General features: G+C 41.7%; 2 protein-coding genes across 3 annotated transcripts; both read right to left on the reverse strand.

Annotated features, from left to right (window-relative positions):
* Positions 1–65: 65 nt before the first annotated feature.
* On the reverse strand, positions 66–3,252 carry LOC141786555 (5-hydroxytryptamine receptor 3A-like). Its single transcript, XM_074665154.1, has 5 exons — positions 3,133–3,252; positions 2,405–2,615; positions 2,120–2,293; positions 1,851–1,936; positions 66–1,417 (listed from the first exon to the last, which is right to left on the reverse strand). The coding sequence occupies exons 1-5, from the start codon at positions 3,250–3,252 to the stop codon at positions 1,172–1,174; spliced, it is 837 nt and encodes a 278-aa protein (XP_074521255.1). The 3' UTR covers positions 66–1,171.
* Positions 3,253–3,269: 17 nt separating this feature from the next.
* Positions 3,270–24,047, reverse strand: LOC141786553 (5-hydroxytryptamine receptor 3A-like). Of its 2 annotated transcripts, XM_074665151.1 has the most exons (11): positions 23,923–24,047; positions 23,625–23,693; positions 23,488–23,544; positions 12,740–12,796; positions 12,124–12,275; positions 11,330–11,374; positions 11,121–11,230; positions 4,826–4,995; positions 4,201–4,314; positions 3,413–4,108; positions 3,277–3,293 (listed from the first exon to the last, which is right to left on the reverse strand). In XM_074665151.1, the coding sequence occupies exons 1-9, from the start codon at positions 23,957–23,959 to the stop codon at positions 4,265–4,267; spliced, it is 747 nt and encodes a 248-aa protein (XP_074521252.1). In that variant the 5' UTR covers positions 23,960–24,047; the 3' UTR covers positions 3,277–3,293; positions 3,413–4,108; positions 4,201–4,264. The 2 variants fall into 2 exon arrangements, with proteins under 2 accessions (XP_074521251.1, XP_074521252.1); XM_074665150.1 differs by having other exon boundaries at positions 3,270–4,108.
* Between the last annotated feature and the right edge of the window lie 1,016 nt (positions 24,048–25,063).

The following is a 25,063-nucleotide window of genomic DNA, read 5'->3' on the forward strand; positions in this document are numbered from 1 at the left end:
ACTGACACATGCTCACCATGTCATTTAATAGTCAACAAAAAGTGATTCAAACTAGAAAGGTTTGGATTCATTCATACATAAGGTCAGGACAGTATGACTAAAAAACAGCTCATGAAAAAAGCTACTTTCATACCTCCAAAACAACTTTACTTGATAGAAGCAGGACCAGATGCCCAATATGGCCTCTCTCTCCTTGGTGGGTAGAGGGTCTAACTGAGCATGTGCAGTGTGAGTGTCATCACTCTAGCATGTTTCTGATTGGAGAAATAAGGCTTGTTGCAACCGTCCTTGCTGCAACTGTCCCCAGTCTCCCCTATATTGTGGTCAATGCCCCAGAGATCTTGGGTGGGTTAGTCAATTTATGTGGGTTGGTATGTTCTTTTATTCCATTTATCCAGTTTATTACAATAAGTTTCACTTTCAATTCATCAATGCATTTATCCTTTTATAGTTTTAAAATAAAGACTCTGTCCCACAAGCATCCTCAGCCATTGTGGTAAAGACGTGGCTCTTGTTAGTGTGTGCATTTAGTGGTCCTTAGGGATGGGTACCATATTAGATAGATAAGATAGACAGATAGATAACTTTAGTGTTCCAATTGGGAAATTGTTTTCACAGCCTGCCAAGCCCGCCATTCAGGTACTTTTATAGGTACTGACCGAATTCTGTCAAAAGTACCGGATACCGACTCACACAAACCCAAAAGGACCATGTTTAGGTACTTAAATGCATCCATTTGACTGTGAAGAGTGAAAGAGTAGGTGATTTTCCATACAAGACATAAACACAAAATTGGAAGGTTATATACTGATGAAAAATATTGCCAGGTACTGGCATCAGTACAGTCTCATTTTAAATGTGAAAGGTACCCATCCCTATTAGTCATCAAAGGGACATTTGGTCTTTGTGTGGTCCGTGAATTTGTGTTCTCTGGGGAAAATCTGAAGCAGCCACAGATACCGAGAAATATCATTAGAAATTTAGAAATGACCAGTTTTGAACTCCTGAATAACCAACAGGCAAATAGAAAAGAGCAAGACTGTTTGAGGATCAGGTCTAGAGTCCTCACAGGGTCTTTAAGGAAGCAGGACTGATCCTCCAAATCAAGCCTTTAACTCTGACCTGTTGAACATCTGGACTCTATGACTCTCTGTACTGTTGGTTTCACTCTTTAGATGTTCTGGTGGTCTTCATGGAGCCAAACTGAAAACACAGATCCCAGGAACACACTGGCAGCTAGGAGATAAACAATGAAGTAAATCCGGTTCAGTGTTTTGGTCTTTCTGGTCCAGTAGCCAGGGTCCTCTTCTTCCTTCCTGCTGCTGAGAAGCAGAACCACTGTCTTCAAAACCTCCCTCAGCTCGTCGCTCAAATTCTGTAAGTCCTGGATCTCCTGGGTCAGCTGGCTGCTGCTGCCCTGAAAAAACAAAAACATACCATGGTGTATTAGAGCGGTTAGAGGAAGAAGAAGATGGAAAAGAGGAGTCATTGAACTGAAAGTCAACAGTGGACCTAATATTCTGTCTGAGAAGCTGCTGATGGGGGGAGGTGTTGAATAAAGGAAGAAAGTGTCAAATCAGCCTTTCTGAGGCTTTCAGATGACTCAGACAGTTACACCCCAAATGATTCAACCCTGATTGGAAATGAGCTCCATGAGCAAAATGTACAAACTTCCCTCTGTTAGCAACAACAAACCAAGAGCCGCATTCAAAGCCCTCTGCGTCTGCTCTCTTTCTGTCACCTAAAGCTGAGTCAGGGTTTGTTCTAGGGGCTCTGGATCTATGGGATGAAGAGAATATGGAGCAGAGAAGGATCACAGCAGTTTGACAGAAATACAATTTTATGCTGACCTCTTTCACCTCTGGCAGCAGCTCAGGAGGCATCCCAGCAGGGGACTGGTCAAAGACACGCACACAAGGAATGGATTTGTTCATGTCTGTAAAGAAACATGGGAAAGCTTAGAGCCTGAACAAAGAGACAACAAATTGAAATGATAGATTCTACATGAGGAAGATCTGGAGAAAGACTCTGCTGCTCCACACATGAGGCAGCTGTCTGTTTCCTCCTTTCAGTCAGAAAGCTTTCTGTTAATATTGATGTTAGTTGAGCTGAATCTCACCTCTGAAGCACTCGTGGACTTTTCCTGCTTGGTCCCTGTAGTCCTCACCCAGGCTTTGGTCTTTATCTGCCTCTTGGTCCTGGGACACATGGTCCTTTTCCATCAGGTACATCATCAAAATGGTCTCCAAGAGGCTCAGCATCATCAGAGTAAAAACCCTGATACAGTAGACGGCTGAAAGAAGAAAGCAGTGACAGAAAGAGCAAAGCAATCAGTGAGCTCACAGTGAGTTAGTAGGTGCTGCTTAAGATCCATCAGTTAGTGCAGGACTCTGAGCTCCTTTACCTATGAGTGGGATCCTGTCTGAAGAAGAAGGCAGAATATCATTCAGAATCAGCTGCATCACTGTGACAGCCAGCAGCACAGTCACCTTGAAGCTCAGCTTCTCACCTCCACTTTCTGAGATCAGGAAGGAGGCCAAGTCCAGACACAGGAAGAACAGGACGGGGACTATGAAGTTGGCCACATAGAGGACTGAACGCCTCTTTATAGTCATCTGTGAAATCATGGTTAAGATCAGGTTGGTCTTTTTGTTCCAACACTTCAGTTAAGAAAGCTCAACAGTCTTTGTGCCCACTGCATATCAATGAGCTGTCAAATCAGCAGGTTAGCATCATACAGGTTATCATAGAGTCAAAGTCTTTGTTTAATGCTCACTGTTTCTCTCTTTATAGACTGAACTACACTCAAATCAGTAAGCAGTGGGGACAGTTTGGCCATTTCAAAGCAACATCAGTGTTTGGAACCAAACTAGTGGAAAGAAGAAAAACTGGAGCTGTTCAGGATGAGGGGAGCTGAACAGGTGTGTGTTGATCCAAACAAGCTAATGCTCTGCAGCAGTCCATGTTGTTCAATCAATAGAATCAACATGTGAATAGAGTCTGGCCTGTTTGGAAGAGATGGACCAATGGGCTCTATGAAAATGTGTTAGTGTGTGTTAGTGTGTGTGTGTGTTTGTGTGTGTGTGTGTGTGTGTGCGCTTGCGCGTACAGACTCCTGCTGCTGGTACTCACTGTGTAAACCAGCATGCTTGAGGGAATGTTAAATTTAAAGACCATTGTAGTTTCCACGGTTACGTTCATGAGAAGCCACTCCGACTCAGTCTTCATGTAAGCACGAGTATCCTTTAACATGTTTCCATTGGGGATACCTGAACGAAGCTGTATTTGTCCCACTGATGATAGAGAAAGAGAGACAAGTGTGAGTATTTTCTTCCAGTTCTAACAAAGACAAGGTATCTGGTCTTGGTGTCATGAAGTCCTGTACTAGCCCAGGGACTCCAGACCCTTTGACCTTGGTGAACTGTTCCTGATGTGTTCATTTTTGTCCTTTTTTTCCCAGAGGGGATCAGAAATGGCTGCAGGAGGAAGTGATGGAAGCAACTGGACAGACCTTTAACCAATCGGAGCCAAGTAGCATGTGACCCAGGGTAGCTCAGAGCTACTTAGAGCGTCCCTGTAAAAAGTGTTGAAATTGTCTGTCAGTGAATGAGAAAGTTGAGCAGTTGAAAGAAGAGGGTCAGTCACAGATTGAACAGAACGTAGAGAGAACTTTAGAGATTATTCTCTATCAATACTATCAAAGTGATGTCCTCACTCTCTGTAAACTCCATCAGATTCTTTGGATCTTTTAGAAACCTTTGAGTTATCAAACTGCCACACTTATCTCTAACCATGAAGGCTCTCTTAACACTTCTTGTTCATGGCTAATTCAACAGAGAGTCAACTGCTCTGATCAATGTTCAGCCATCTGTCACAGCTTTGATATGTCAACGTCATCATTACATTTTTAGGATCAAATCAAATCTGAGATTTTAGTTTCAGTTATAAGCCAGCTGTGATGGTTTGTAAACCAGCAGGGTTTTCTGGGACCCGAAGGGGGACTGAGGCAAAAACAGGTTTGAGGGTTTTTATTGAGAGATTAGGTTTAGATGGTGAGATGGAGAGTGTGGCTGTCGGTGAGCAGCTGTAGGGGTGATCCTTAGAGGCACTGGAAAGAGAGACATACAAGGGTTAGTCCCCAAGAGATCCAAAAAACACACATGCACAAAAACACAAGAGATACTATATTGATCTGATTACCACGGTGAGAGCAGGAATCAACTGGCCGGCCCATTCCTCCAGCAGAGCTTAAGTGCCGGCGCTCCTAATCACCCAACTCGAGACAGGTGTGCAGAGTGCAGCCGCAGGAAACCTCTAAGCAGCTCCACAGAGAGGGGAGGGGAAAGGAGAGAGAGAGCAGCTTCCACAACAGCCAGGATCATGACACCAGCTAACAAAAAGATAAATATCTGCAGCGCTCAGCTCACAGCTAAAATATAGTCCCTGTCATCTTTAGTGTGATGGAGGCCAGCTGGATGCTGATAGGGTTAAAAAGTGTTCTAATGTCTCTGAATCAAAAACAGCCAGAAAATAAAACTTAATCCTACTCTACCCTTAAAGAAATAACAAACAATAAGTGACTTTAAGTCAAATGATAATGAAGATGAAAAGATGGAAATATCTCTAACTGTAAAATGGATGAAAGAAATGTGTTTTCTACATGTCTAAAGGTCCCACACAGTCGTAATTAGGCTCAAACAAACAGCTCGTTGTAATAAATAATAGACATGAGAATCAAAAAGTCAAATGTGGAGCATGTTTGGTCCCTGATCCCAAGAATCAGAGATTTAATGTTAAAAACACAAACATTCAGAGTTATACTCACGCTCATGTTGGATTGACTTGAATGTTAAGTTGCAGATCTGAGTGTCAAAGGGAAATCTGTAGAAATCCATCTTACAGGTGCTGACCAGCACCATGCCACTCTTTTGATTTATCCATCCATTAAACCTCATGGTGAGATACTGAGTGTTAAAGAGCTTATCTTTGTTTGTTCTGAAAGAGACAAAAAACAAGTGACTCTAAAAGCATGCTGTAGATTCAAAGTGTTGAAAAATTCTCTTTGTGTTTCTGCTTGAAATGAAGGCAAAAAGTTCATCATTTGAGTCAAATGAAGCTCTGAGCTCATCTCAGTGACAAAACGATAAAAACACTTTGACGGCACAGACTGAGCCCTAACACCTCAGACAGCAGCATGGACACATGGAGAGAGGACAGGTGCAGAGGGTCTTGTTACAGACCTGTGTCCTGGTAAACTCTGGATGTGGCTTAAAGTGTCACCAGTCTGTCACCTAGATAAGATCTCCCTACAAGTTCAAAGGGGGACCTTTGGAACTGAAACACCAGTAGATCTCTGCTCTGGCTTGATAATCCACATTCTTGCTTTTAGTGGATCCTTTCAGACCTGTTCAATCCTCTTTGTCTTTAGAGCTCTTCTCCTTTTAAGGGTAGATTGAAATTTGCCTTTCCTCATGAAAAAAGAAGAATCAGTGAAATAGCAGCCTCCACTACCACCTGCTAGCTGTGACAGCAGCAGAAACTGTCCTAACAAAAACAACCTTTCAGAATCTCAATAGTGCTGTAGGGCTACCACATCAGTTATAAATATACAGTTTAAGGATTTTACTGGTCTGAAATATCTAAAGAAAAATACATCAAGATCGTTCCTCCCTGCAGCCATCAGTGTTTTTAATTCTTTAATCTTTGGAAGATGAGCCCAAACAACATGAATTTCCCTTTGGGGATGAATAAAGTATTCTATCTATCTATTTATCTATTTATCTATCTATCTATCTATCTATCTATCTATCTATCTATCTATCTATCTATCTATCTATCTATCATGTAAATCAGGGGTTTTCAAAGTGTAAGACAGTGAACCTCTCTTCAGAGAACATGAGGTCGTAGGGGCCTCCCCTATTTAAATAAAACAAAAACTACTTATAATAAATAAACACTCCACTCTGGTTGGAACCACAAAACATATGAATGTTTATTTTATAAATTCTGTTCTAAACCAGTCCCCCAAATTTTAGCTGAAATGGGTAGGAATTAGATGAATTTCGTTCAATGCCTATATGTTCATTTATCATGATGACTTCATGAACATCAAACATTAAAATAAAATTAGATGAAAGCTCTTGAGCCAAGAAAGAAAGCATGTCCACTACTGCAAAAGAGAATAAAAGATCAATCAAAATTCAGGAATTAAAAAATCATTCAATTACAGATCAATCATGCACAGAGCTGCTTTTAGCATCTGCAAAACTCTTGTTTAAGAAGACTGTTTAGTACAGCTTTTCAAACGCCAAAAGATTACAAATTCACAGTAAACAAGGTACACACTGTGGCCTTGGAGAATCTGGTGAAAGAAAAACCCAACTTTAAATATCCGTCGTTACCATTGTGCAAAATACGTAGGGGTCTGAGACCCCAAAATTGATATATGAGACCTGCTAAAAGGCTCAACGGCAACATTTCCAGAGGTCTCTTAAGAAGTACATTTCGCCATACATCGTTTAGCTGAGTTCATATGTTCACATTAGTGTGTGTTTGTGGACACATGCCCCTGAGGGATACGTGAGTGTCCTGTTTGGTTGCAGAGCAGAGCAGTTGTCCTGTAGCTGCCTGCATGGTTGCGCGTTCACAACTCTCCTCCGCTCTCTACAAAGCGCATGGCAATGTTCCACCCCGATGCACACAAAGGATAAACAAACATGTGTGTACGCACACACAGAGACGAGCATGCAGACAGCATCAGGGAAAATAATGATGAAACTACAGTGCATTTGTTTCCATAATTTTTGTGCTCAGTGCTAATTCAGACATGTAGTTTCTCTTCTTGGGCCTCCCCTGGACCCTTTAGCAGCCCCCAGGGGAGGCGGGCCTCACAGTTTGAAAACCACTGATTTAAATAAATGTGAAGTTAGGTCCAGAGTTTATTCAAGGCTGTTGTGGCTGACCAAGCTTCACAACCTACTCCTACCACAACCAGCATTTAACAGCAAAACAGTCAAAAACACAAACACTGGTCCTGAATCACTTCTCACAAGAGCAAGAGTGGAGCCACATATTTCTGTACAAAACTCTTTAAGCGCTTACTAGCTCCAACTACGTGTCTTCCTCTTGAATATTTAATTAGCCAGCATCAACTCCCAGTTCTCATGCATGCGTCACATGGGCTGTGAAATGGGAGTGAGTGCTTCAAATTGGCAGCTCAGCCCCACCCCCCAGTCTCTGCTCCACGTACTCTACTTATGCTGCATTTGTATTCAGAACTGGAAAGTCTGGAGTGGGAATGGCGTCACCGCCGAGTTTAGCATTCCAGTTGCTTGCCATAACAGTAGTATTTCTGTATATCAACATTAAATAATACTATATACATGGCTGACTTATTGCAACAAACATTAGTCAGAAATTCTAAAATTAAGAGAATCTAACAGGAGCTTAGTTACTATTTACCCTGGAACCTCAGAATATCCAACTTAGAACTCAGGGATAGTGTGAGTGCTCCAGCTTCCAAGTTGGAAATTCTGACCTTGGTGGGGGGCATTTAGTTGGGTGTTCCCACTCGGAACTTGGAAATTCCAACAAATGCAGCACTGGAATAATGGAGAAATGTTGTGTACTGGGCGTTCGTGTAGTGACGTAATGACTACACGACACGCCCACTAGATAAGACGGAAATCACAGAAAAACACGCGAGACACTGTTGAAAGTTTATAAAAAGGAAGAAGACAAAAAATAAGAATGAGCCATGGAAAGATTATCACTATTATTATGTCAAGAATTGAATAGACATATTTCTGTGTGTGCTGCAACATTTAATAACTTTAATCTTCTTTTTGGACAGTGAATTGAAAAATGATGAAAAAAAAAACCCCTGGTGCAGCACCTGTCAGGGGAGGCAGCACTCAAATTAAAAAGTTTCCAGCTGAAAATGGAAAGAGCCCTCTCTTCTGAGGCTTTTCTCAGCCATTTATGATATAAAATATAGATTGGGAAGCTTTGAAACATGTTGCATTTTTATTATTTGCATAGCAACATGCAAGTTTTACATTTCACAGAGCCATCGCACTAATAAATGGGAACAAATATTACAAGCTTCACTGAAAACATTGAGAGCCGCATCCCTGCGTCCAGAAATTGCCTGGACGCATGCGCTCTCTTCCAGCTTCCTCCCACGGTTCCACACAATAATGAACTCATAATCTCAAATATATATATGTATACATTTATCATACATAAATATATATATACATATATGTTTGTATTTTAGCTAATTAATTCTTGTCCCGAGTTGTTTCTTTAATTATTATCATTATTTTGTGGCAGAGTCAAAGAATATTAACATTTCAACGCTTTAAAATCAATTCATTATAAGGCAACAAGCAAAACGGTATTGAGTGTAAAAGCAGAGCAGAACATTCAAAGTTTAAATGCTACCCGGGCTCATATCTCTTTAAGAACAGTATAGTGGGCGTGTCATGTATTGACATCACTACGTGACACTCCCACTACATTATACCACCAGGGTTTTTTCTATCATTTTCAATTCACTGTCCAAAAAGAAGATTAAAGTTATTAAATGTTGCAGCACACACAGAAATATGTCTTTTCAATTCTTTACATAATAATAATGATAATCTTGATAAACCTTGGCTCATTCTTATTTTTTGTCTTCTTCCTTTTTTTAACCTTTAACAGTGTCTCGCGTGGTTTTCCGTGATTTCCGTCTTATCTAGTGGGCGTGTCGTGTAGTCTTTACATCGCTACACAACACGCCCACTACCCGACGCGCCCACTACACGACAGGCCTCTGTCTTGCAAGCCGCAGACAGATACACTTGGATTAATGGCCACTTATCAATTTCATGTACGCCTAAAATGTGCTGTGATAGAGAGAGAGTGCTTCTGATTGGCTGCTAAGCCCCATCCCTACTCCAAGTCTCAGCTGCACTTGTGCAGTGAAATTTGATCATTCTTTTGTGTGTGTGTGTGTGTGTGTGTGTGTGTGTGTGTGTGTGTGTGTGTGTGTGTGTGTGTGTGCGTGTGAGTGTGTGTGTGAGTGTGTGTGTGTGTGTGTGTGTGTGTAAATTATACTTGTTTTTGCAGCTAGGTGAGGTCCTGATCGTATGAGAGGCAGATTTTGCAAGATTTTAAACTGCAGTTATAGAGCAAAAACCTTTATGGCAATGCAGTGAATAGCACAAGGCTTTGATACACATATATGCATTTTAAGCCTGTACTGTTAAAAATGAGCGAGTTAAAAACGGGGCACAGAGAGAACAATCATGTCCTGGAGGGCAGACAATTCACCTTGTAGCAGATGGGAAGATTTCCTACACTCCTGTCAGACTGAAGCTCTCAGAGCAAAAACTGTCTCTCAGAAGAGTTAAGAAAGGATTCCAAATGAAGGAGGAAGGCGGTAAATCATGTCTGAAGATTGAGGTATGAAGACGTTGTAGACATTTTTACAAAAAAAAAAAAAAAAAAAAGGTGGAATCTGTGACTGCAGCGCACTCTGAGTTGCCACATCATGTGCTTATCTCTTGTGAGAACGCTTTAATCATCATGTTGCTTGAACAGTGATATCTCACAAACTGTAGAAGGGCATAAAGCTAAAGACATCCATTCAGCTGCGAGTGTGACTCTGTGACGGCGTGCACTCCGTCATGGAGGGGGAGTGTGTAGGGGGCCCATAGAGGGTGCGTCTCAATGCGTTAACTTGGTGCTTCCTCCGTCCTATCTCCTCCACGACATCAGAAGTACTTTCCCAGTCACCATTTTGAAGACTGTCCCAAAGCGACAGAGGAGAGAGGAGAGAGGCTGGAGGGGACTGATCGGAGGAGTTATAATCGAGGAACACGAGAGCCGGCTTTGGGGAAGTCTTTTCACTGACAGACACGCCCCCATATAGAATATCACTCTCTGATTGGACACTGCAGCGGGTCAGACTTTACATGACACTTCACAAACGCAACAGAGTTTAATGAGAGAAAAGTCGAGCTGAAAACAGGCACAGAGGATCATTTAGAAACTGATCATAAATCTGGTAATACAGTGTTCGCTGTGAGTTTAAAGCACAAAACACTGAACACAACCATCATCAAATCAATTTAACAGAGGATTAATACAAAAAACTGACTGATAAATAAAATCTTCCTGAGACACAATAAGGTGGGTTACATTAATAAGCTTCAGAGTTCACAGTCAGATGGGCTCTATAAAGGCTAAATAATTCATAAATAATCTTACAATTACGCATTTTACCGGAAAAGTGATCCATGAGCTTTTAAACAGCACACAGAATAAACAGAGAGCAGGTTTTCTTCATGGTAACGTGTGTGTTTAACAGGTTAAAAACACGGATAAATCTCTGTCACTGTTTCTGTTTGATCAGAGTTATTACAGCGCACATGTGCAGACGCGCAAACAGCTGTTAGAGCTGACTGACAGATGATCCAGAGGTGATCAGCTGATGCCGTCATCACTGAAACACGTCGCTTCATGTGACGCTCTGAAGGAGAGGATGTCCCATTGCTCTAAAAACGAATCTCCTCCATCCTCTCTCCTCTCTTCATTTCCTCGCGTCTCTCCCATGCATCTCTGGTGGGAGGGACTAAGACGCAAGTGAATGACGCAAGTGGAGGAAGGAAGGATGGAACTTTGGAGCTTTGAGACGCACCCAGAGACGCACCAATTGTGTCATCTTTGTTGTATGGCCTTTGTCTTTTTCTTACTGCCCTCTGCTGGTTTGGGGGTGCAGTGCAGTCCCTTTTATCGCTTCTCAGCACTGCTTTGGTTTGTTTAATCTTCATGAGACTAAAGCTGCTGAGGAAATGCAGACAACAAGGGGGAATTTATGTTTTTGGTCCTTTTGGTTGAAAAGCACCCTCAGAAAGTGTCTTCTTCCTCTCTGGCCTGAATAGGCTCAGAGGGGTCAGGGTATTGGGGTTAGTGAGGAGCATGAGGAACTGTCTGATGATACATACATACATACCAACACAGTGAATGTTTTAAAGGAAAACAAAGGTTTGTAACGAAAACTGAAAGAGTTTGGTCAGAAAGCCTTGTGCACAGAGCTTTTTCTGCTGTGGAGGACAGAAAGACAAACTTACACCTCTTCAATGGTTAAATCTGGTTTCCACAACAGCTCAGTAGGAGCAGTGATCTCGTAGGTCTCACAGAAATCCCTCGGTTTCCAGTTGATAAATTTATTTTCCCACCACTTAAAAGAACAAGATGTAAAGTTCAGTTAGTTGAGTCATATGGTCTTTTAACAAAAAAGACCAAAAAGTCAAACAAAAAGTCTTTAGAGTGAACTCACCATCATCATCCAAAAGTAAGAAACTAATTCCTGTTCCTTTTCTTTCTACGAGGAGAAACAAGAAAGTCCTGATCAAGCCTCAAAGGTCAGATAAACCTACATTTAATTATCATAAATGCCAGCAACAGCTTTAAAAAAAACATTGGCAACAACAAAATTCTGAAAAAGCTGAGTCATGTCAAAGAAGAAGCAGGAGAAACTATGAGTCATTATCAACAGGTTAGTCACATGAGTGAGTCGAAAAAAATGAGCCTCCAGAGAGGATTTCATCATCTGCACAACATGATATCATGAGAGGATGAGAGAATCTGGAGAAACCTCTGAACAACAGGGACAAGAACCAAAACTATAACCAGATGGACCTCAGGCAGCTCTGCATTAAAAACAGACATGACTCTGTTGAGGAGATCACTGCATTCATGAAAACAGACATAACTCTGCAGAGGAAATCACTGTATCAATAAAACAGACTTTACTCTGTAATGGAGATCCTTGAAAACTTTTGGGAACTGAAGAAAGTTAGGGTTAGGGAGTCTTTCTAAAATAATTCACAAGTAATTTATGTTAGAGACAAAAGAAAGGAAAGACAAACTGACTGATGAGAAAGAATGACTGCTGTGTTGAAATTAGTGGATAACTTGAGGTCTAGAAACTGGACTTCATCCATTGGTCCATGGTCCAACTAAACACAGAGTGAGTTTGAGATCTACTCCCACAGACATTAATCCATAAAGCAGTAATATGGCTTCGGCAGAAGACAAAAAAAAAATTAATTGAAGGTTAAAAACACTTACCACGTCTAAAATGCTGTAGAGGTTTATAAACAGCATTACATTTGTGGGGCTCCTGATATGTTTGGTTGGGCGGGTCCAGTAAAACTTGACTTTGTCCGATAAATGAAAGTAATTTACGATGTTGGTATAATTACTATGATCTGGCCAATCACCTACAGAGAAGACAAGACATTTTCATTAAAACAGTAATTTCCCTGTAAAAGAAGCAGTCATTAAGTCTGACTGTAAACTGGAGAGTAGTCACTTCATGTTCCTGTTCCTGGTTTGAATAAAACAGTTCTGTGAACTGCAGTAACTAATGACTGAGAAGAGTCACAAAGCATACAGTGACTTCTTTTCCAACTCAGCATGGCAGAGTGTGTGAACATAGCTGTACCCAGAGTCAAGAGGAAGATTGAACAGAAGAGCAGCTTGTGGCTTTAATTCAAAGAAAATGACTGAACATTAAGTTTTTCATTCAGCTCCAGTGTTTGGTCAAACGAGCTAAATGTCATGGGAATTAATCAAAAACTTGATAACTGTGAACAAGATTACATAAAACAGTCTGTATGTAATACAATAAAATTTGAATAATAACCTTCATTTATGAATCACTTTAACAAATAAAGGCTCATACCTTCCTCAGAGTCGTACTGATCATCAGGAGGCTGAGTGTGATTGGAGCTGCTTCCACCTGACACAGAAAGAGTTCACAGGTTTTCATGTTGTCGTTATTTTCATGTTTATGTATTCAAGCAGGCTTTTGGAACCACAAGGTGAAGGTGATCAGCAGACCTCAGGGACCGCGGTGGAGTGTAAATATTTAAAAGGTCAGGTACTGAGGTGCTGATCCATGTAAAGATTTAAACACAAACAATAAAAATTTAAAATGAAATCCAAAATAAATGAGAGGGTCCAGCTGCAGACCTCCACTCTCAGCCGATTAACGGCTGCTCCAACGAATCGGAAGCCAGCTCCAATGTGAGACGGATGCGACGTAAAACTGTTCCCTTTTTTCAGTATTACATGTCTGATTGGCTATTCCACCTCCAGCTCCTCTGACGTAAGACAATCCTATTGGCCCTCGTTTATCAATCTTGGTGAGAATTTGCGCAGATCTGGGTGTAAAAATCAGTTTACCAATGTTCACGTGTGATTTATGAAACGTGCATACCAGGACCAATCACGGCGTACGCCTGATCAGCTGTTGATAAATGCGGCGTCTGAAAACAACCGGTTACATAACACGCCCCTAATTATTCAAGGTAAAGCTGGCCGAACCCAGGGCCGGTCCTACACATTTTGGTGCCCCAGCGAGATTGGCATTTGCGTGCCCCCCCTGGGTGCCCCCCCCCAACAAACATTACTCAGACATCACCACGAATTAAAGAACACAAGCATGTTTTTTTTATTTTCTGGCTCATATAACAAAGTCAGTTTTACTCCTTTAAGGAGGTAAGAGAAAAAAATACAAATAAAATGCTAAAACAGTCTTCAAACAAGATAATTGTGCATTGGATGTCTCATTCACATTTATAGAGGTCATATAGTGAAGTTTTAACAAAATTACTAACAAAGTCAGCCAGTCCTAGTGGCAGTAAACATTTTTGTATGCATAGAAAAGGTGCTATTCAATACTCTTTGTATCACATCAAAGTCAGTTTTACTCCTTTAAACACGGATGATAAAATAAAATGTATAATGTTAAAATAATAAAACAAACATTTGGTTGAACAACATGTTTCAGAGAGTGGTGTAGATGGGAGATCACCAGATGTTTGGGCTAGAGGAGCTGCACAGTGTGTGTCAGTGGAGGAGGTGCTGGATGTTGGGGATGTTGGAGCTGAAGGTGCAGCTGTAAACAAAGCACATTCATGCTCTTACACCACTGCATTGTCTTTTGTGTACAGTAATGTTACTGCACATAAACAAAACAAATACAATTTATTAAATTTGACTAAATCCTACATGTAATAGCAAGGTGTAACTGTAAACTACACCAACTTATCAATTACACGAGACCACAAATAATTGGCTGGAGTTACTTACATGCTTCAGAGAGTGGTGTAGAAGTCCCTTCTCCTCCAGGAGTTGGGGGCTTCAAGAATTTGCTGAGTGTGTCGAATATATATATATATTATATATATATATATATATATATTATTAATGTACGAACACAGGTACAGTTATTAGCCTAGCAAAAGCATGTATAGCTGCACAGTACAAACAATTTAAATCATTTTTGTAATTGATAATTGTAGTCACATTATCACTGATATAATGGGGCAGCCTGCTACTAATTTTGAGACTCAAGGCAAGCATGATGACAAGGGTTTGGGTTTGTACCTCTGCAATGCAGGTGTAAAGTAGTAACCTAGTTTTTAGTAATAAAACTACTAAGCCCAAACGTGAGGAATGAGCATTCATCTCAATCTGTATGAATCTATCAATAGCCCATCATAACATTGCATTATCTAGCTAGCTTTACCTTTAGCTTTACTACTTTTATTATTACTTTATTACTTAGCTAACACTAGCGTTAGCGCCTGTCAGCCTAAAATAACACAGAAACGCAAAACAGCGCTTTGTTGACATAGCTTACCTCTTAATTGGGCTTTCCTTTCCTCCTTCTCTTTTCTCTGTTTTCTGCCCTGCGCACCTGAGGGTTTGTGCCTTTTCATTTTTAAAGAACGCTACCTGTCTGCCTGATATGATATGCGCGGCAGCAGCGGCACCAACATAGGGTGCGTCTCAATGCGTTAACTTCGTGCTTCCTCCGTCCTATCTCCTCCACGACACCGGAAGTACTTTCCCAGTCACCATTTTGAAGACTGTCCCAAAGCGATAATTGCGCTCAGAGGAGAGAGGAGAGAGGAGAGAGGAGACTGATCGGAGGAGCTATGATCGAGGAGACACGAGAGCCGGCTTTGCGGAAGTCTTTTCACTGACCGACACGCCCCCATATGGAATATCACTCTCTGATTGGACGCTGCAGCAGCTCAGACTTCACATGAAACTTCACAAACACAACGGAGTTTAATGAGAGAAAAGACGAGCTGAGGACGGGCACGGAGGATCATTTAGAAACTGATCATAAATCTGGTATTAAAGGGTTCGCTGTGAGTTTAGAGCACAAAACACTGAACACAACCATCATCAAATCAATATAATCAGAGGATTAATACAGAAAACTGACTGATCAATAATATCTTCCTGAGACACAATAAGGTGGGTCATATTGATAGTAATATAACCCACTTTATCTGATCGTGAACTCTGAAGCTTCAGAGTTCACGATCAGATTGGCTCAAGATAAAGGATAAATAATTCATAAATAATCTCACAATTACGCATTTTACCGGAAAAGTGATCCGTGAGCTTCTAAACAGCACACAGAATATACAGAGAGCAGGTTTTCTTTATGGTTACGTGTGTGTTTAACTGGTTAAAGGAACAGACAAATCTCTGTTACTGTTTCTGTTTGATCAGAGTTATTACAGCGCACGTGCCCAGACGCACAAACAGCTGTTAGAGCTGACTGACAGATGATCCAGAGGTGATCAGCTGATGCCATCATCACTGAAACTGGTCGCTTCATGTGATGCTCCGAAGGAGAGGATGTCCCATTGCTCTAAAAACGAATCTCCTCCGTTCCTCTCTCCTCTCTTTATTTCCTCGCGTCTCTCCCATGCATCTCTGGTTGGAGGGACTAAGACGCAAGAGAACGACGCAAGTGGAGGAAGGAAGGATGGAACTTTGGAGCTTTGAGACGTACCCCATGTAGTTGTGTTTACGCGCACGTCTTGATTGGGCTGCGGTTGCCAGTTGTGCAGAGACATATCCCCCCCCACTAAAGCAAGCAGCAGCAGCATCGTGTCTCTGTTCAAGTGCATCAGCCAGGCCAGATGAAATATTGTAAATAAAAAGTGTATTTATTCTTGCTTATTTGTTCATTGTGTAGAAAAGGAGGGGGGCACCTGGGCGCCCAAATATTCTTATTTTTATTTTTTATTTTTTTGTGAGGCGCCCCAAGCACACCTGGCGCCCCAGGCAAGAAACTGCTTCGCCTGTAGGACGGACCGGCCCTGGCCGCACCCACGGAATTTACGACATGGGGTGCTTCCCAATGTGCCAAAAAAATGCAGTCTCCTATCTCCTCTCTCCTCCGCGACACCGGAAGTACTTTGTGAGCAGCCATATTGGAGGACATTCCAAAGTGCCAAATGTGCTCGGAGGAGAGAGGAGAGAGGAGAGAGGAGACTGAGCTGGAGGAGGCATAATCGAGGAAACACAAGTGCAGGCTTCGCGGAAGTCTTTTCACTGACAGACACGCCCCCTTGTAACGTATCAGAGCCGGCCACAAAGCGTCAGCTGTCCACATGTGTGAAACGTGAGCACCATGGAGCAAGATACGCTGTTTAAGTGTAAAGCCTGGCTCGCACTTCAGGATTCTCGCCCCGATTTAACCCAGATTCGGTCCTCCCCACAATCAGGGAAAAAATCTGGTCGGAGACTTAAATCAGCCCCGACGTTCGGCAAAGATTATCTTCTAGTGTGAGCGGTTGACAGATGAATCTTTAGCCCCACGATCGTCTCACAGACTCGTCGGAGCTGCCCCGATAATTTTCAAACATGTTTGATATTTATCTGGATGATTACAACATTCATTCTCACTGAGGATGACAACAAACAATTAGAAAGAGCCCCAGAGACCGGACAACAGACAACAAGGCTTAAAGTGAAACTGAAAGGCTCCGGGTCAGCTGACTGCGAGCTCCACTGGCTCACTCCAGCCAGTTCAATAATGCCTTTAAAAATAACACATAACCACGCCATTTTCATACAGTAGCAAACTGTTGTTTTCTCAGTGATGGGTGTGAGATCATGCCATTATTGGCTGATACAGCAACAGTTTCACCTCTGTCCCTCTGCGTGCGCGTAATGGATGAAAGGCACCGCTGCAGACAGCTCTGCTTCTCTCTCCTCCTGTCCCACCAGTGAGCTAAGCAGTGTTTATAGCAGAATAAACACATTATTTATGAACACAAAGTGGCCCCAACATAAGAATTAAAAACTATCACTCTGGGCCTGGGAAAACGTGACATTTTTCTTTTTCATTCATGAACATATTCATGTTAAACTGATTTAAAAGTGAATATGAATTTTCCGTGGTCGAGCGCCCTGTTGTTTACATTATTTTCCTTAATTTAGTTTCTCCCGTGCGTTCAGACCGGTTTATCCAGCTGTGATGCTGTCATCACTAAAATACGTCGCTTCATGTGACGCTCCGAAGGAGAGGACATCTCAATGCTCATAAAATGAACCTCCTCGTCTCCTCTCTCCTCTCTTCGTTTCCTCGCGTCTCCGGCATGCATCTCTGGTGGGCGGGACTAAGACGCAAGTGGAGGAGGCGAGTGGAGGAGGCGTGGATGGAACTTTGGAGCTTTGAGAAGCACCCATGGAAGGACGCATTACGGGGAAAAAGGAACTTCTCCATGCCTGTAATCGGCAACGCTATAGCAGCAGAGGTAGAGAGGAAATGACACGTTGCTGCGTTGTTCGGCAGTCGGAAAATAGAGCGAATCAGAAAAAAAATCATCTGCAAGGAAATCACTGCAGTAATTCAGCAGCGTGGATGTGACAAACTAGAATACATCTGAGTTTGAAACATTTAATTTACACATCGTTTGTTTACACCTTGGTTAAGTAATCCTTGTTGTCTGACTGTTAGAAGCCACAATATTGGTTATTGTTTCCATTCAGGACCAGAAACGTGGAAAGTTGTCTTTCAAAGATGTGTTTGAGCTCTTAAAGAAGCTGCAGACTCCAGCCTGAACCTGAACCTGTCACAGACTGAGGAGGGAGTGGAGCTGAAGTGTGTCATTCGTGCGCAGTTACACACAGGTAGTCCGGAGATTTATTCGTACCATGAGACGAGCACATAGGTTGTGATCTCATGTAAATGAACGTCCTTCGTAAGGATCAATATATTGATCCTTACAATATTATCATTTACATCATCTTCACGGTAAATCCTGTAATCAATACCGCTTCCTTAAAATAAAAACCTTTTTTAGGTTTTTTAGGTTTTTAGGCTACGAGGCGCTCGCCCCTTGGTATATCAGTCCGCACGCACAGCTTGACAGATATAAACAAACACAGGTAGTCTGCCAGGACGGAGAGACACAATGAGAACTAGAGCCTTATTAAACGGTGTTTTTGTATATATATATATATATATATATATATATATATATATATATATATATATATATATACTTATATATATATATATATACTTATATATATATACTTGGCGCTACCCAAGTAGCTGCCTGTTGCAGCAGCTCTCTCGTCTTTGTCCGTTTCTTGTAATTTTTTCGTCTCTTTTTCGTCATCTTTGTATTTGGAGTGGATCATCACTTTGTATGGTTCATTGTCGGTCACGGACACCAAACTTTTTGTGTCTTCGGCGGTATTTTTTACTACTTTTCTCCTGTGTTTGTCTGGAGATCCTACATGTAACCATGGCTGCATTGTTTACATGCGAAATTAGCTGTTAGCAGCCTGTAGCATGTCAATGCTAACTAGTGTAGGGCTTGATGATTTCCCTCGAGCTGAGGAGGAGGCGGTGAGGACGACGTGCTGGTTCTCGGATGTGAGCTGGGAGGTGACGACATGGACCTGTCCTTCCATCCATCGTAGTTGGGAACGTGGGATCTCGCTCCGGGGGATGGATGAGCTAGCTGTGCTAACCCAGCGGCATCATGCTGTTCACGGACGTGGCTGATGGAGCAGACATCGGACGCCGCAACACATCGGAGGAGCTTCGCCTGCTGTGAGCAGACAGGATCCAGGAGACAGAGACTGAACAGACTGCTGGGGAGGCTCAGTCCTGGACCCTGTGGAGGTGGAGACTGGCTGGGCTGGAGAGTGGTGGACGAGTGGTGGACGGGATGTCTTCATCTAATTTCTTATGGACATTTTTGTACTTTCTATACTCTTTCTTACTTTTGTTTTCTTAAATGCTGCGGTGACTCCTGAATTTCCCCTCGGGGATAAATAAAGTATTTTCTATTCTATTCTATTCTATTCTATTCTATTCTATATATATATATATATATATATATATATATATATATATATATATATATATCGAAATCTATTACATGAACAAAAACAATCATTTGTTTTAGGTGTCTGGGGTCGCCCGAAACTTTTGATGTAAAAATGGGGTCACAGCCCAAAAAAGGTTGGGAACCACTGAGCTAGACACTCTTGAAGCAGTTTGTGGGGTTTCCCTGCTCTCTCTCTCAACTCTGCTTTGGGCTGAGCAGGAGCTCACTTTGTGAGCTTCACTTCATGTGATTATCAGCTGATCAGATCATTATAGTGATCACCAAGAAGCACTGCTGTTTTGCCTAACGTGGCTTCGCCTTACGCCGCCTGGTATTACTGGACTTTGCTTTGCTTTATATGTTTTGCCTTGACTCGGCTGGGCCATGGTACACCTGGGTTTGGCTGCCTGAGTCATATGTGTATCCTGCCCAGAACCAAACCTAATTGTCGTTGAGCCTGCTGAGTCTGAGCCTTACTTGTGCTCTCTCAGCCGAACTTAACTTGGCTCAGAACAACTGGGACTATTTGTTTTAAGTGTGTGAAAGTGAGTTAATTAATTTGATTTGGATTTCTTCTTTTGGATTTTGGTTCAGCACTGATTTGAGTCATTTTGTTTCTGTCTCCTTTTCTTCCTGGTTTGATATTTCCTTTTTCCCCTTTTGGTTTATTCGCTTATTTCCTTGTGCCTTAATTCTTTTGTTGTCATATTAGAACTTTGGACACAGTTATTTCTTTTGGTTTGTTTCTTTTGTGAATAACAGTTATTTCTGAGGGTTGGTTTGGGTACCCCAAGGGTAATGTGGTATTGACTGTTTATTTGTGGTAAAGTAATTTTGGTTCAGTTCGGTTCAGTTATCTGTTTTCTGTTATTTCTTTATTATCCAGTGTAGTAGTTGTGTTCAGGCTACTTTAGCAGTTACCTTTGGTGGCCTTAAATGTATTTTTGATTTATTTGTGGGTTAGTTGGGTTTTTGGTTTGTGTTAATTGAATTAATTTTCTCTCCCTCTCCTTATAGGACTGGAGTCTGGTGGTGGTGGTCCTGGGTTCCTGGTGGTGGTGTTCCCCCTCCTCGTGTGTGGTGTGGTTCTTCTTGAGTTTTTGCACAGTTCAGTGTGTGTTTTTCACAAGTTACTGGGTGTTCCCTTCCCCGTCACATCCCAATCCAGCCCACTGGTGAGCCCAGTCCTGCCAGGTCCCCTTTTTCCCTTGTTTTCTTGTCTTTTGGAGTGTGTGGGTGCTTTTTATGAATTAAACCTTTTAATCTGTTCTTGTTTGAAAAATAAAGTTTCTGTGTACTTTCTAATGTGAACCACGTCTCTGGTTCCTCTTTGTGGACTGACCTGTGTGCCTATCATCAGTGAAAGTGAACCCTTTCCCTGGGTGCAAGTCCAAGGGTGGCGTTGCCTGGCTCTATTATCAAAAGTAAATTAAGGGAAACTCAGACCCCGTCCACTCTAGAGAGAGTGTGTGTGTGCGTGTTTAGGCTGGTTTCTTTCACCTCCTCCACTCGCCACATTTTGATAACAGAGCTTTGCAACTTTTATATAACTGGTTGGTTGTTCCTTACTTGACCTACTGTTTTGAAGTATGAGGAACTGCAAGTTAAACTTCCATCCTGCCAAACTTCATTTTACAAAAAAGAGTAATAAGGAATATTAACAGAAGTCCATACAGAGCTCCCTTAAACCCCAGTATTCATTAAGTTACAGTTGCTGAAGCTTAATCATAGATTTCAACATGCTACAATTTATGTAAAAAGCTAATAAAAAGCTCTGACCATCAAACATTCAGTACAAATTTAAAAAGGGAGAAAGCATTACAAGTTAAAAGGATTAGAAATATTTAAAAAATCAAGATCCAGAACCACGCTAAAGGAGCACAGTATTACAGTTAAAGGTTTCTCTTTATGGAACAACCAGGACAGGGACTCTAAGGAAACCAAATCATTCAGTATCTTCACAATACATGCATAAACAAATACAGGGATGAAAGATATTCTTAAACTTTAAACTTAAAATAAATAAATAAATAAGTCAATAAATAAGAATAAAACCACCAAAATATTACTGACAACCATGATACGATTTTTTTTAATTTTTTTTGTTGGGTTTTCTTTTTGTTTGATGTAAATTTGCATTTAGGTTGTAAATTGCTTTGCCTGTCTTCTTTCTGCAAAAAAGAATGAAGGCAAAGCTGAAAGGCATGCTGGCAGACAGTATTTTTGTTTTTATCTAATCATGTGTTTAATATTGAATGAATGAAGGGGCAGATACAATAAGACTTTTTCTCTTTTTTGCTCCTTTTCATTTGTTTGAGATTTGTGTTGTTTTTATATTGTACTTTTATTTTGTTGCAACATAAATTAAAAAAAAAAAAAGTTAAAATAAATAAACTAAGAAAAAAAAAAACCTCATCCATCTTTCAGTGAGAGCTGTCCCTTCAGCAGGCAGAGGACAACTGGTTTCTCTAGTCCATGACACACAGCGGCCCTCATTTATCAATCTGAACGTGGGTGTAGGGTACGCTCAAATCCCACACCAGGTCTGAGTTTGTGTTTGCAGGTTTCATGTCATTATTAGATCATATGAGCGTAAATCATTTTCAGACAGAAAAACAGAGGTTTACAGAGAAATATTTAAATATTAATAGTTAAATTAGATATGAAACAATAGTGGTTCTAACATTTCACTCCTCTTCTGTCAAGCTTTCACATACATCACTTATAAAAGAGCAGAGAGCTGTCAGCTGATTTCTCCATAAAATAAATAAAAAAAGATTACTCTATGGGTTTTAAAAATAAAAAATAGAGAGGCTGTTATGTGCCACTAATGTTTTGTTTCTGTTTTATCTTGAGGCCACCTTGGACCTCCATATCTGCTTCGCTCCTGATCCCTGGCACCTCTGAGCTGGCTTCAAAAGCCACTGCTTGGCTCCTCCCACACTCTCTCCCACACTGCAGCCAGGATCAGCAGCAAGGCAGCAGCTCCTCTGAATCCTTTCTGGTCTTTTCTTTCAGTTTTTTGTAATAAATGATTGTTGAAACTTCACTTAATGTCTCCTATGTTGCCTCCCCTGAGCCAGGGTCGTAACAAGGCTGTTATCAGTTTTTAATACACCCCCATGTCCATGATAAAGTCTCCGCAGAGAACATTCAGAGGATGCTAAATCAAACTTTGAGCCAGGATTTTTTAAGGAAGCCGTATTGATTACAAAATATACTGTGAAGATGATTATTTCACTCCTCATAATCTTATCATGTAAACGTGAATTGTGTGTGAAAAAGTGACCGTTTCATATTAAATTGTGTTCATTTACATGGGATCACAAACAACCCGCTCGTCTTGTGGTACAAGTAATCATAAAACTCATTGACACACTTCTTGTCCAGGCACCAAATCAACCACGAATAAAGTTAATGGGATCAGTTTTTAGGTGCACTAGTTTGCAGAATTGAAAATGTTTTATCTGTATCTGACACACAGTGCAGGTTAGTCTGTCCCTCCACCACTTCTGCCTGAAACTAACGCAGAGCCGGTGAGAGCTCCTCTCCCTCGTCAGTCTGTGACAGGTTCAGCAGGAGGGGGTGGAGAACATCTCTGCAGTCACTGTGTGAGGGTCTCATCAGGTCCAGGATCAACCTTGACCTCAGCTTTTATAGACAGCCAGGAGACCTGGACTCTTCCAGGACCATGTGGTGCTTTAAGGGCATTTTGAGTGATGTGGCAGACGGTGACCTGAAGTTTGGGAATGTGCTAAAACTATGATGTTTTTATTTATTTATTTATTTATTTATTTATTCAATATTTCAACAGAAAGTTTGTTGAAATAATAATTTTGAGTTGAACTGAATTACTTGGGTAAATTGAGTAAGAGCAGCAAATAAAGTGGTTCAAAAAAAAAAAAAATCTGTCTGTCCGTCCGTCCGTCTGTCTACAGGGAAACATGCTATGCCTCAGGTTGTATTTCCATCCTTTTGCCATTGAAAGTTATTTCCACTCCTGTGGCTCTTTTCTTTTGATCTGGTTCAGATGAATGAGTGATTTATTGTTGCATTATGTGTGTGGTGTCAGTGACACTATCCAGCTGCTACCAGCCAATCAGAAACCACATTTGGTCAAACAGGCAGTTTGATATAAGAGCAAACTAAGCAGCTATGAAACAAACAAGATGACATAAACCTATAATATAGTCTGCACCAATCTGTCAACAATAACCTCCATTTATCATTCACTTTAACAGACAAACAAACACACAAAGGTCCGTACCTTCCTCAGAGTCGTACTCATCATCAGGAGACTGAGTGTGATTGGAGCTGCTTTCACCTGACACAGAAAGAGTTCACAGGTTTTTTTTCTGTCATTATTCTTTATCCCACTGAGAAACAAAATCCCTTTCTACATACCGTCCAAGTGGCTCTGGTTGTAGGGACCTTCAGCATCAGGAGGCTGTGTGTGGTTGGAGCTGCTTCCACCTGACACAGAAAGCATGATCAGCTTCTGATTGAAGCATTCTATCTTTGCATATGCATCCCCTCTTTTCAACAATCAATGCTTTTCCTGCTCACAGAGCTCACAGCTCACTGACACACCATCAACACTTTGCTTCAATGAAATCAACTCTGCATGAATGTTTGTGAATAGTTGGAATCAAAATGTAGAGCTCCACAGCAGCATGCTTCAAAGAGAAGAGAGCCAGCTTACCCGTGAGGAGGAGCAGAAAGAGGAACCCTGCAAACATCCTGACCGTGGAACGTCTCCTGTCACTAAGGATCCCTGTCCCTCAGACTCTCTGCAAGATTCTGACTGTACACATCACTGCCTTGTTGTGGAAGAGGGCAGGCCACACCTACAACAAAAGCTTTTTTCCTTCCTCTAAATGGCATCAAGCTCAACCATTAACACACTGTGGGTAAATCCATTTTCTCCTCCAAACAAAGCAGTTTACTCCTCAGCACATCCTCTGTGGTGGCTCCAAAGTTTACCAAGAAAAAGCTTTTTAATGGAAGAGCTTCACCCAGCAGCTTCCACACAGCCATGTGTCATTCCTCTTCAGTGCTGTTGATCTTTGAATCCAGTCTGTTTTGAACAGAGATCAAATCACTCCCTCAGACTCCCTTAATAAAGACTTTGTAGACCACTTCAGGGGTCAGACTGACCAATGCAACAAAATCCCAGGGGAAGCAGCAAAGCAGCAGTCCCCAAACCAAAATGCATCTCTGCACTGCCAGCTGTATAAAGATCTCAAAGGCTGAAACCAGGTGAGCCTCTTTGATAAGAGCTCAATCCCAAACCACCCCCTACACACTACCCCTTCACTTCTGAGTGTAACTCCAAATGAAGTCACACTCCTGGCTGTGGAGGGCGCTCTTATTGAAGGGGGAGGGAACAAATATGACTGGCAGGAATGGGTGGCCCTCTTCACTTCACTGGGACACAGAATACTGGTCGCCATGGCAACAGAAAGACCCTCTCTGTGTATGGCTGTCAGAATAGAATAGTATAGAAAATACTTTATTTATCTCCGAGGGGAAATTCAGGAGTCACAGCAGCATTTAAGAAAACAAAAGTTAGAAAGTGTATAGAAAGTGCAAAAAGGTCCACAAAAAAATAGACAATGACAGCCCGTCCACCACTCTCCAGCCCAACCAGTCTCCACCTCCACAGGGTCCAGGACTGAGCCTCCCCAGCAGTCTGTTCAGTCTCTGTCTCCTGGATCCTGTCTGCTCACAGCAGGTGAAGCTCCTTCAATGTGGCATCGACGTCCGATGTTTGCTCCGTCAGCCACGTCTGTGAACAGCATGATGCCACTCTGCCCTCCAGCAGCCCCTCTGCCGCTGGGCTA

Source organism: Halichoeres trimaculatus, unplaced genomic scaffold (genome assembly GCF_033239565.1).
Source record: "Halichoeres trimaculatus isolate MK-OKI-2021-1 unplaced genomic scaffold, fHalTri1.1 fHalTri1_scaffold_43, whole genome shotgun sequence".
Lineage (NCBI taxonomy): Eukaryota > Metazoa > Chordata > Actinopteri > Labriformes > Labridae > Halichoeres > Halichoeres trimaculatus.